The following is a 12,965-nucleotide window of genomic DNA, read 5'->3' as shown; positions in this document are numbered from 1 at the left end:
GTAACCGTTAATGAACAAGTATACCGTGGCTGATGAGTCAGCATGGCTTGGTTCACGGATCGATGTCGAGAACCTTCTATTGGCTGAGCTGGATGCCGAGGTCAACCGGGCCCTCGCGACGGGGTGTTGATCCATGTTCTTTGGTGTGCCGATTCGGACGCCGTGTATGCCGAGCTGCGTCTCTCTGTCTCCGGGGTGGTTGGCAACTCATCTTCGTGAGATGGTCGCGCCCTCGGGAATGTGTGCTAGTTGGTGTTGGTCGAGATTCAAGCCGATTGACTACTCTCATTCGTGCGCTGGATGGCGATTCCTGAGTTGAGACGCTCGCCGCTCGCGGGCGGTCGTCCACTTACAAAAATATCCCTCGCCGGGTGATCCCCGACCATGGCCCCTCCGATGAGCAAGTAAGTGTGGGGTGGATTATTTTTTTTTTCTCCGTCCCCCTTGGCCGGAGGTCGGCCAAGGGTTTTATACTATTGCACTGGGATCAGTAACGTGTGGCCGCTGACCTTAGAGAGGTGGGACGAGACTTTTGATCGGTCGCTGTGTCCGGGACATGAGGAGTAGCATCAAATGGCATTGTCCGAGCTCTCGGGACGGGATAGGTGGAACAGCTTCTCGGTACGGTTCTGACTTAGCGTGCGACATCAACGGTGATGTGTCTGGGCTTCCAAAACATGTCGTATCAGTAACTATCCCAGAAGGTCTAATTCGAATTGATCGTGTTTATACAAATTTTCTTTTACTCTCAACCATATTAAAGATGTTCAAAATATGCTAAAAACTATTATAGTGTATCTAAATTAAGAATCGGTAACTAGGTTCCATTTAAACTCAATATGTCGTGAGTAAATTGTTTAAAATATATATATTTTTATGTAAATCAGTTGTAAATGTTTTTTTTTTCAGAACAGTGTAAATGCTTGTCCTTCAAAACCTCAAATTTGATGAATTGATCTTAGATGGCTTATAGTGACATTGCCCAAAATTTCAGCTCATTTAGATCACTTATATACATTTTGGATACTCAACCCTATAATATAAGGAGAGAGAGAGAGAGATGAAGGAGAAAAAACACTCACAAGGGCAATGAAAAAAAACTTTAAAGAATCTCACCACAGAAACATAAAAAATATTCAAGAATAGGAAGGTTAGTTCATAAGGTGCAGTAGCAATAGGGAACGTACCGTGAAGAGAGGAAAAGATAATAGGAAAGGAGAAGCCGCCTGAAGCAAAACCATATACGATAAACTTAGAGAGACAAAAGAAATCCCAAGGTCATGAAAGTAATATAGGAAGAAATGCTAAAATAACCGAATGAGAAGAATTATAACAATACAACATGGAGAAATAAGGGAGAAAGAACATGCTAAGTAAGGGCAACGAACGCTTCATGAAAAAAGTGGTTCTCAAGAATAAAAGAATCTTTAAAGAACAAAAACTTAAGGTTAGTGGGAAAATTAGAATTTTTGCTATATTTTATTTTTCAAAATATGCCAAGAACTTCTAATTTCCAGTGAACTCATTCTAACTCTCATTTAATTACTTTATAGAATCTTAAGATTTATAATAAAAATAATTAATATTTAAACTAATTATAGACCAATTAGAGTGAATTATAATGTTTTGAATTATTAATTAAAAACTTAGTTAGTACATTCAAAGACATACATATAATATCTAACCCTTATTGATTGTCATCTTCCCACAATAAATGAACATATATATATATATATATATATATATATATACCTAAATTTATGCTTGTAATTTTTATTTTAATTAAAATTGAAATATATCAAATCCACTTAGATTTTCATACAAAACATTTACAAAAGGTTAAAACCTAAAATAACGGTAATAAATTTTGTTGGTGAGATTTTGAAATTATTAATACTTGGTAAAAGTACTTTAGTTCAATAACAAAAAAAACTATCAAAGTCCATTCAAAGACTTATACAAGTTTTTCCAAAACATATACACATAAATAAAATTGAGTAATATTTCATATTATTATCATTACCATTGTTATTATTATTATCAAATAAATGTAATAACATGTTTTTTTTCAAAATATATAGACATGAATTTAAATTTAAGTGATAAAAAATGGATTTATCATCCTTTATTATATCATTAAGGTTGATGAGTATTTAAATTAACTACATATAGGTTATAGTGCATTTGAATGGATTTACAGGTTTTTTTTTTTACTAAACTAAAACACCTGTTTAAAAAAATAGAAACTAATTAAAAATATTGTGTTTTGAAAAGAGGAGATTTTAGATATATTGAAAAAAAATATAGAGTCTCTTTACTAGAATAACAATAATAAGGAACATTACCGGAGACAAATCGAAAATGTGTGACTCATATTTATTCTTTTTTTGTTGATTGTTGCATCAATCTTTACTAATTAGAATTTAGTTACTGTGGTGTATATTATATATAATTTTTCTATGTTATCATGGATTATGGGGATACGCATTGGATACTACTTCATATCATTAAATTTATATGTTATTTATTCGTTTATTTTATCAAATAATTTAATTTTTATATTTGTATCGGAAGCTATGCCTACTAAATTATGATTTTATTATAATTTTTATTAAAACAATAACTAGATTTTAAACAATCCCAGCTCGAGCTCGATCCGGAAATGGATATTTAATTACGAAAATATAGGAGGAAAAAAAAAGGGGGTAAATATGAAGAAAATTGAAGGCGGGAAACACGGAATGTTGGATCAAGAGGCGGCCAACTCGATGGTGCGCATCATGTTCTTGAACTCGAAGAAATCCACCCGTCCATCGCGATCCCGATCGACGGCGGAGATCATGCGGCGGACCCCGTCGATACTCCTCCCCTCGAGCAGTCCCAGCTTGTCGAGCACCGCCTGCAGCTCCGCCGCCGATATGTACCCGTCGCCGTTCTCGTCGAACACCCGGAACGCCTCCCTCATCTCCTCCTCCTCTTCCTCGGCCTTCGGCTCCACGGCGGAGCCGTCGCCGAACAGGGCGATCCCGAGGGCGCAGTGGAAGGCCTCGAAGTCGTCGAAGCCGAGGCCGGCGCGGCCGGGCCGGACGTATGCGGCGACGGCGCCAGCAAGCTCGTCGAGGTCGGCGCCCAGGCCGAGGCGGTCTAGCGCGAGGTGGAGCTCCGGGACGGTGATCTCGCCGTCACCGTTGCGATCGAAGAGATCGAAGACGCGGCGGAGGCGAACGGAGTTCAGGCTGGTGGAGCGGAGGCGGAAGGAGGGCGCGGCCGTGCGGGCGATAGCCGGCGTGATAACCGGCGGCGTCAAGTGCGCCATCTTAGTGGGATCTCGTCGCGAACTAACGGTTTGGCTCATTGCCCTTTGCCCGATCGCCATATTTATAGTGATGCGGTTTTAATCTGTTGTGGATAAAACCAATAAACACAAAACTATATATATATATATATATATATATATATATATATATATATATATATATATATATATATATATATATATATATATATATATATATATATATAAGAAATCAGCAAGAATATTGTATTTTTCAACGGTTGGTAATCGGAATCAATAAGCGTAAGCTAATATGCATTTTATAATTGAGAGATTTTAATTCTAAATTCATAATATCAGAATTTTTAGGAGCGTAAATAATGATATCTCAAAACTTGTCATGGAATAGATATATGTAAAAGCAATGGAAATATAAAATAAAAAAGAAGAGATGGAAACGCTACACGTGTTTGATCCCATATGGGTTTTGGGCTCGGTCTCCTCTTGACCGGTTCAATTAATGAAATTTCTTGCGGTTGCTTCTTTAATTTTGGGTCTAATTTTGGAAGATTGGATTCGTAATGTTGAGAAGAAATAACTTTGAAAAACCCCTTCTTTTAGACCCATCTTATTTATGTTCATTTTTATTTTATTTGCTTGGCTTTCTAAAAGCTCATCATTACTTCACCTTTCATAATCTTGAATCGGTCCGGTCTACTTTATATCTGCTTTTGAATCATAACAGCAATTAACAAGATGAGATCAATTAAGAGTAAGATTGTAACTAACTAAAACTTGACTTTAACTTGATCCGAAAAGATTCGATCAAAATTAACTTGATGTGGATCAAGGTTTTGATTGAACCAATTAACTAGCTATTGCTATTGGGCTTAAATTAGTTAGATTCAAGGATATTATTAAAATTTTAATTAAAATAATATGCTTATTAAAAAATCAAATATGGCGAACTGGAGCCAGAAATGATGGTAATGAAAACCGTCTCCTACACAGCCGACCAAGTAGCAGTGCTGCTGGGCAAATGCGGCGCCATGAGCCACCTGCTGCAGGCCCACGCACTCCTCCTCAAGTCCGGCCTCGCCCGCTGCCCCCGCCTCCAGGCCAAACTCCTCACCCTCGCCGCCCTTCGCTCCTGGGGCAGCCTCTACCACGCCCGCTCACTCTTCGACGCCGCACCTTCCCCCGCCATCCCCCACCTTTGCGACCCCATGATCCGCGCCTACTCCCGCAGCATATCTCCCCTCGGCGCCATCCCCGTCTACAACCTCATGTCCCGCCGCGGCATCCCTCCCTCTGCCTTCACCTTCCCCTTCCTCCTCAAGGCCTGTGCCCGCGCAGCCTCCGAAGCCACCGACGCCGAGGGCGCTGGTCTCTCCTCCCTCGCCATCGCCCTCGCCAGGAAGGGCTCTGAGATTCACTGCCGGATCCTCCACCTCGGGTTTCAGTCTGATGCATTGGTCCGCAACTCCCTGATGTCCATGTACTCGCATTGCGGCCACATTCACGATGCCCGCAATCTGTTCGACGAAACCAGCGAGAAGACCGTCGTCTCGTGGAATGTCATGTTAGCCGCGTACCACCGTGTCGGAGACCATGACGCGACGGACCGCCTCTTCCACTCGATGCCCGAGAAGAATGTCGCGTCGTGGAATAGCATGATCACGCGATACGTCCACTCCGGCGATATAGCTGCTGCGAACAGGGTCTTTCTCCAGATGCCGCAAAAGGATGCCATCTCGTGGAACTCCATGATCGCGGGTTACGTCCGGGTCAAGAGTTACGGGCGCGCGTTGGAGCTGTTCAAGCAAATGCGGGCGAGCAATGTCAAGCCGACCGAACTGACGATCGTGTCTGTTCTTGGGGCATGTGCCGAGACCGGTGTGCTCGATCAGGGTCAGGAGATACATTTCTACCTAAATAACAATGGCTATAGGATTGAAGGGTATGTAGGCAACGCTTTATTGGATATGTATGCAAAGTGTGGTAGCTTGAAGATGGCCAAACAACTGTTCGACACTATGGGCTTGAAACATGTGACTTGCTGGAATGCGATGATCATGGCTTTAGCTGTTCATGGACATTCTGAGGAGGCTCTCGAGCTGTTCGCATCGATGGAGAGGGAGGCAAGCCATGGGGGAGCAAAGCCAAACCGGATCACTTTTCTTGGGGTATTGATTGCTTGCAGCCACAAAGGGCTTTTAAAGGAGGGACAAGCATTCTTCAAGAGAATGATCCAGGAGTACAAGATCGAGCCTAATATAAAGCACTACGGTTGCATGGTTGATCTGCTGAGCCGGTGCGGCCTGGTGGAAGAAGCCTACCAAATGATTAAGCAGATGCCTATCGAGGCCAATGTGGTGCTGTGGAAGACAATTCTTAGTGCTTGTAGGGTCTATGGGAATGTTGAATTGGCAGAGAGGGCATTCAAAGAGCTTGCTAAGTTGGGGTCTCCAAGTGATGCGGAGTGTGTTATAATGTCGAACATCTACGCAGAAGCTGAAAGGTGGGCAGATGTTGGACGACTGAGAGCCGGGATGATAGGTTGTAGCATTTCAAAGCTTCCAGGTTGTAGTAAGATTGAGCTGATCTAAGAGGCTAAGAACTTCAGGAATTGACATGTCTTGAATGTGCTTGTTGAATGGCGGCATGCCGCGTGCAGGGCTTGATTCTTGGTCCAAGATAGATACCAATGTGAGTCTTCCAAACAAATGATTACTGGTTTAGTTTAGCAAAACTTGGAAGCAAGAAACCATCAATATAGATGTTGTGGAATCTGGTTTTGGCTCCGCCACAACTGATCCAATCTTTGGTGAGCTTGAAAATGGTTGTCTTGTTGCAAAATCACTGCTGGTGAGTTCAGAAAAGGCTGGCTTTCGAAGAGCATCTTTGCCTTTTGAGTTTTTCTCCGGTTATTGGGAATTCATGAATATTGCTTTGCATATGCTTTATCATTTATGGTCAAGTGAGATGTATTGGAGAATCACGAGACATGGAAAAGGCCAAGTTTAGGCAGCGAACTACTAGAAATAACATGAACCGTAAACCATATCTCGCGCATCATATTGTTTCCAGTTCCAACTTATTGATGGCTCTCACTTGGTCCTAAGGAGTTCAACCGAAAAATGAAAGAAGATTTGGAAGAGGCTCTACATCCTATTTCAGAGAAGCTGATAATCATATTCTTATGTGTTTATGACAGTTGATGAGGTAAATGTTATTTTATCCTGAAAATAGATTATTCACTATGTAATACCTCATGCAAAAAGATGCAAGTTATAACTGGTTTTTTTGTACAACACAGTTCAAGAGATAAGATTGAAAAACCTTCCTAGAAATGCTTAAGCATTGCTTTTTAGTTCTCACATACTGCCATGCTTCTGTTTTTCTCTTATCTCTCTGCTTAATCTCGTGGTAATTGTTCTTTTATACTGAAAATAGATGATTCAATATGCTCATCCAATAAGATGCAAGTTATAATTGGTTTTTGTACAACACTTAGTTCAAGAGATGAGATTGAAAGATCTTCCTAGAAATGCTTAAGTAATGCTTTTTAGTTCTCAGATAATTCTTATCTGCCATGTATCTGGTTTTCTCTCATCTCTCTGCTTAATCTCGTGTTTCAAGGAGTATGTCTTTCTCTTTGAAGTAGCTCTTGAGTAATTGTTTAAGGTCAAAATTGTTAGAATTTGAATCTATCATGATGTGCCCATGATCTTAAATGATGTCACGATCAATAACTGCAAGGGAGAATGATGGAGGCATTTAACATTGGATGCAAGAAGTCAGAACAATTGTACTCGAAAACATTAGGGGCATTGCAACACACTGAGTCAACAAAAAGCATTGTACAAACCGGTCACCATAATTTTTGGAATATGACTTGATCTATACCTATTTAACATCTGTCACTCAAACTTTAATAGGTATATATTATATTTCTCTCACAATTATTTTGCCTTGTACAATATGCGAGTAAAGTGTGGACTCTGGGAAATGCCTCCACTGAAGGATAAGGTCTGCTATGCAAGGGCTAAAGCTTGGTCAGACTAATACTGAATTGCTTGAAATAGAGATTGCTACTATGGAATAATATTTTAAAAGAGTTAAACTTTATTAATCTTGATGTTTGCATAGATTATATTAAAGGAAAGCAAACTAAATATATAAAAAAAATATAATAAGAAATAAAATATAACTTGAGATTATTCATATTTATATCTACGAATAATTTCATATTCTCTATTTTTATGGAGGGAGATATCTCATTATATTTATAAATGACCTATCAGGATATAACTGTTAGGATCTTAATGATATTAAGAGAAGGGGTGAATTAGTATAATAATATTTTTAATTTATTTTAAAACTCGATATGTTATAAAATAAATAAAATATGTATTGTTTCTAAACTTACACCCAAATTTAATTAATCGAACTAAAATGCATATCAATAAACTTAAACTAATTTATTTTTTTTTAATTATTTATTAAGATTTATTAAAGGAGAGTAAAATTGTGAGAAAGATGTCCATTAACTGTGGATGTGGGACTCAAGTTCCAACATTTTGTGCATATCAAATATCTTAAAACTTTCATTAAACATGAATTCAATCTCTTATGAGTATCATAACTAATTCCTTTTAAAAGTTGAATTTAATTTCTAGCAAACACTCCGCATTGCTGAGCTTTTTATTTTTTAAGGTAGCGTAGCTCTCATGAATTTATATAGAACCGAAAACTCTAATTGATGGAACATAACATAACATGATTGAACTACTCGACATGTTATGAGAGGCATGTAATATTTATTCGATCGAGTCGAAGTTTTCAGTCAATGCAGCTAAAAAGCTGAAGGAGAAGATCTCTCCGTGAATCCCAACTCTGGAATTGGTATTTTTGCACGTAGGCCCCAACATCCCCATGCAAGCATTGTGCGTGTCAAGACCATGTTCTCCCGTCGATCCTTTATATACCCTCGGTCCCTCTCCACTCTCACATCGCTTATCATTGACATATCTACGAGCATCCAAAGAGAGCAGAGGGGTGAGAAGGAAGAGGGCGTAGTAGATGGAGGTGGTTGTGGGAGGTCGGATGGCTGCATCGATCCTAACGCTGCTGCTCCTCTCCTCCTGGTGTCTGATGGTGGCGAGCGGATTCCGACAGAGGGGAATAGAAAGAGAAGAGGAGGAAGAAGCGCATGGGGGAGGAAGAGGCCTCCGGGGTCGCTTCCTGCTTGCGAGATCCAGGACGGTGGCGAGGACCGACGCCGGTGAGATTCGCGTCGTGTCTAGATATCGATCAAAGAGTGAGCCTTGCCCCATGCACATTGGTTTCATCCAAATGGAGCCCAACAGCCTTGTAGTGCCACAGTACGTTGATGCCAATCTCGTCGTCTTCGTACATAGAGGTATATGAATCTGACTCTCTCTCTCTCTCTCTCTCTCTCTCTCTCGACAGATGTACGATGTTTAAATCTGTTTGTTATGCGAGGAAATATATAGTGATGTGATTCTATTGTTGATTTCGTGGTGAAGGGGAGGTAAAGGTTTGCTGGATCCACAAGGATGAGCTGGTGGAGAGGAAGCTGAGGAGGGGCGATGTCAGCGTAATCCCAGCTGGATCCACCTTCTATATCGTCAACACTCACAGTAGCGACAGGTCCCAAATGATTTGCAGTATCGACACGACGCAGAGTATGGGACACAGCTTACACCAGGTGAGTCGAATCTTTGCACCCGTGTACTCCTTCCTCTTCCTTCTTCGATCTCATTTCTTCTTGAGGTCATAATGAATGCGTTGGCAGTCTTTCTTCATCGGTGGAGGAATGAACCCGACTTCAGTGCTTGCTGGATTTGATACCAACACCCTCACGGCTGCCTTCAATGTGAGCTACCTCGATCGTCAATTCACCATTTGGTTTGATGTACTCATCAAATCTTTAACTCTTCCCAGGTGACCGCTGAGGAATTAGAACGGATGATGCAGAGCCAAAGGGGCGGCGCCATTGTTTACATGAGCGGGGAGTCGACTGAACGACCTGATCTCAACGACAACAATGACGACAGTGCATGGACAAAGCAAAAGCTTGTAGATTATCTGCTTGGAAAGGTTGACAAAAAGAAAGCGGGGAACGGTGAGCCTGTTGGAGCGCTGCATGCTTACAACCTCTACGACAACGAGCCAAGCTATCGGAACAGCTTTGGGTGGACTACCGCCATCGACGAGGACGATTTTTCCCCTCTCAGAAGCACTGGCGTCGGCGTCTATGTCGTTAACCTAACCGCAGTCAGTAGATACACCTGATTTATCATGGGGAAAACATCAAGCTAAAAGATCAAAAGTACAAGTTATACATGTATATATATATATATATATATATATATATATATATATGGTGTGTGTGTGTGTGCAGGGATCGATGCTGGCTCCGCACATGAACCCCATGGCGACCGAGTACGGAGTGGTGCTGAGGGGCTCAGGGACGATCCAGGTCGTCTTTCCGAACGGTTCGAATGCCATGAATGCAGAGGTGTCGGAAGGCGATGTGTTCTGGATTCCACAATACTTCCCTTTCTGCCAGATCGCGTCGAGTGGAGCACCGATGGAGTTCTTCGGCTTCACGACCTCTTCGAGGAGGAACCACCCGCAGTTCCTGATCGGGGCGAGCTCGGTCCTCCGGAGCATGAGGGGACGCGAGCTCGCGGCGGCGTTCCGCATCAGCGAGGAAAGGCTGGAAAGGGTCGTGAAGGCGCAGAGGGAGTCTGTCATACTGCCCATCCGGCATCACCAACAGCCCGAGGAGGACGAGGAAGAAGAAGAGGTGTTGCAGCTTAAGAGGGGTGTCTTTGCATGAACTCCTATCATGTCTTGTTTTCTTATGCTAGGGTTTTATTTTTGGTTCTTCTGATCTCTTAGCGTTGTGTTAATAAAGACATACTATCTAATTGGCATTTTTAATAAAGCATCGTGTTCTTTGTCATTGGAAGTCTGCATATTATCTAACAATTTTCATGGAGCTCAATTCAATCAAAATCATTGAAGGATGAATATTTTTCAAATAATTTATTATTCCAAATATATAATGTCTGAAATTATTATTTTTTATTTTCAACCTTTAGATTTTTTGCTGACTTGAGTGAGCATCGAACTTAAGATATAATATTTCAACAAAATTATAACTTTAAACATGTGCATAGAATATGATATATTTCAACAAAATTATAACTTTAAAGTTAATAATAATAATTTTAATTAAAATAAATTTTAAATGTTCATAAATATTCTTACAAAAACTAGATCAAGCTTTAATGATTAAATTAAAAATATATAAAATTAGGTAATGCTCCTCCTTGCTCCACTATAAATAACAAATAATCAACAAAACTTGAGAAAAAACCTCATATATGTCCTATCAAAATATATATATAAAAAAAATCATAGTAGATGCAAAATAAATAAATTAGAGTAAATTACATATCATATGATTACAATTCTCAAAAACTAAGTCTCAGCACAAATTAGAATAAGGATCGTGATATAGTATATTTTGGAAGCATGAACACATCACAACCGATGCATCATGCCAAGTTAGAGCCTTGCGGTGTCGTCTGACGCACCATTAGCTTTCACGCCATAGTATAAAACCCCTGACTGACCTTCGACCAGGGAAAAGAGGAAAGGGGAGAAGGAAAAGAGCAATCACTCTCGTTACTAACTTGCTCGTCGGAGGGGCCATAGTCGGGTACCACTCGACGGAGGCTATTTTGCAGGAGGGCTACCACTCATCGACGATGAGGGACTCAGCATGAGAGCATGACTTGCCCGGTAGCACCAAGGAGTCACCAAACAGCCTCGATCCTGACCAATGCCAATCGACACTCCTTCCCGAGAGCTCGGGTACCTCATCATTCGAATCACCGCACAGAAAGCTCCCGACATCAGTCCGTGAACCTAGCCGTGCTGATTTTCCAGCCACAAGATATTTGTTCACCAACATATCAGATTTCATATTATCACAAACACAACTCAGATCCAATCTTAGTCCGGTCAATTTTAATTTTGAGTTTCACTTGGACTGAGATTTGCCCTAATAGAATCAGTGCTAGTATAAATAGTTGATCAATTAGGACTTGGCAGGCATGTGAAGTCTAATCAATCTGAAGATGACAACACATCAATTCGATATATCACATCATCATGACATCTAAGGAGAATATTTTCTCTTGAGATATTTTTGTAATCGATAATTTTCATTCTGAATTTATTAAACTAAGACTAAATACTTTTTCTATTTTGGTTGCCGAGAATGTACAAATGCTAACTTGATTGTCGAACACATTCCAAACATAACACTTGTTAGGAAATGAATTGAAATAAGACACAAACATTTATTGATTTTGAAGAAACAAATTCTCCGTCAATCTCGAATCATGTATTTTTAAAGCATTTTAAATCTCTCTCTTATCGATGTGTTAAGACTCTGAAAATGAATCGGATCAATTTTGATCATATTATATTGATTTGCTCAAAATTGAATATATCAAATATAAAATTATAACAATTCCATTCAACTAAAACCATGTGATTAAAATTTCATGTTATGATCAGAAATAGAAAAACTCAATAACAAAAATTTTAATATAAATAATTTACTTACACGTGTCACACTTTGATCAGTATGGTTCAAGAATGACATAAGCCTTCTTTTGTAGGATAGGACTCGATTAAAGAAACTATGCTTAGATTAGAGAGCTATTAGTGCAAATCCGACTTTGATCACGAAATTAAGTATTGTGTTCTTGTGTTTTTAATTGAATATCATGTTTTCCCGGAGAATAAGTATTTGTAGGCATAGGTTCACTTGATGGTCGCATTGATAGATAAGATTTCTTCAATTATATGAGGAAATCTCTATTCTGTTGAGGAAAATCTTATATTCTGTTAAAAGAAATTCTTCCTCCTAATTTGTATAAATAGGAGAGGGATATATTAATATATTTAAGTTTTTTCATTTATTCGATAAAGCTTCTTCAATAATTATTCTTATCTTATATTATTTTCATCACGCATTATCGTGGAGTTGCCTCTGTAACTCTATGATAAGAGATACCATATTTTGATCATGATCATGATCATACGTATTTGGGACGTGAAAAATATGATCTTAGTGATTTCTAATCCAACAAAATAATTGTGACGACTTATAATGCCTTGAGATCCCACATTTACCCATCAGATAATACTCCAGTGATCCATCGTGTAAAGCTAAAAAGTTGGACCTAGAAAAATCTGTGATATATTCCGATTTGATTACTTTACTTTCGCGTTAATGGTGAAATTGACATAAGATTAACATATATGTAGGTAGGTGACATATGAGTTGTCACTCACTTTCGACAAGTAACATATGAGTACTATTCGAGGGTTTTTTGGCCCGCATGATTCTTACACTCAAATCATGGCGTAATCTTACTAGTCTGAGTAATCAATTACGCAAATGAGCTAAATTACCAGCCGATATAACTTAATATATGTATGTAATGTAAAGAAATTTAAATGACATACAGAAAACTACTTTTTTGTTTTTGTTTTTTTGTTGGCATATTAAAATGCATGCATAATCCATTAAAAACAACATGTGCTAGAATAGGAACCGATGGTTGCCTATTGGACA

The 12,965-nt window shown here is 39.5% G+C and overlaps 3 protein-coding genes across 3 annotated transcripts; 2 read left to right on the top strand and 1 right to left on the bottom strand.

Annotated features, from left to right (window-relative positions):
• Positions 1 to 2,663: 2,663 nt before the first annotated feature.
• Positions 2,664 to 3,327, bottom strand: LOC103995539 (probable calcium-binding protein CML32). The gene has a single exon (XM_009416143.3). It carries the CDS (start codon positions 3,314 to 3,316, stop codon positions 2,750 to 2,752), a length of 567 nt encoding a protein of 188 aa, XP_009414418.2. The 5' UTR covers positions 3,317 to 3,327; the 3' UTR covers positions 2,664 to 2,749.
• A 945-nt stretch (positions 3,328 to 4,272) lies between these two features.
• On the top strand, positions 4,273 to 6,656 carry LOC103995538 (pentatricopeptide repeat-containing protein At5g15300-like). Its single transcript, XM_009416142.3, has one exon. The coding sequence runs from the start codon at positions 4,324 to 4,326 to the stop codon at positions 5,881 to 5,883; it is 1,560 nt and encodes a 519-aa protein (XP_009414417.2). The 5' UTR covers positions 4,273 to 4,323; the 3' UTR covers positions 5,884 to 6,656.
• A 1,651-nt stretch (positions 6,657 to 8,307) lies between these two features.
• Positions 8,308 to 10,271, top strand: LOC103996398 (vicilin-like seed storage protein At2g28490). The gene is made up of 5 exons (XM_009417321.3): positions 8,308 to 8,699; positions 8,827 to 9,008; positions 9,096 to 9,176; positions 9,245 to 9,577; positions 9,705 to 10,271. The coding sequence occupies exons 1-5, from the start codon at positions 8,360 to 8,362 to the stop codon at positions 10,143 to 10,145; spliced, it is 1,377 nt and encodes a 458-aa protein (XP_009415596.2). The 5' UTR covers positions 8,308 to 8,359; the 3' UTR covers positions 10,146 to 10,271.
• Positions 10,272 to 12,965: the final 2,694 nt, after the last annotated feature.

The sequence above is a fragment of the Musa acuminata genome, chromosome BXJ2-8 (genome assembly GCF_036884655.1).
Source record: "Musa acuminata AAA Group cultivar baxijiao chromosome BXJ2-8, Cavendish_Baxijiao_AAA, whole genome shotgun sequence".
In the NCBI taxonomy this organism is placed as follows: domain Eukaryota; kingdom Viridiplantae; phylum Streptophyta; class Magnoliopsida; order Zingiberales; family Musaceae; genus Musa; species Musa acuminata.
The sequence above is the reverse complement of the archived record's forward strand: the minus strand, read 5'-3'. Positions and strand labels throughout refer to the sequence as shown.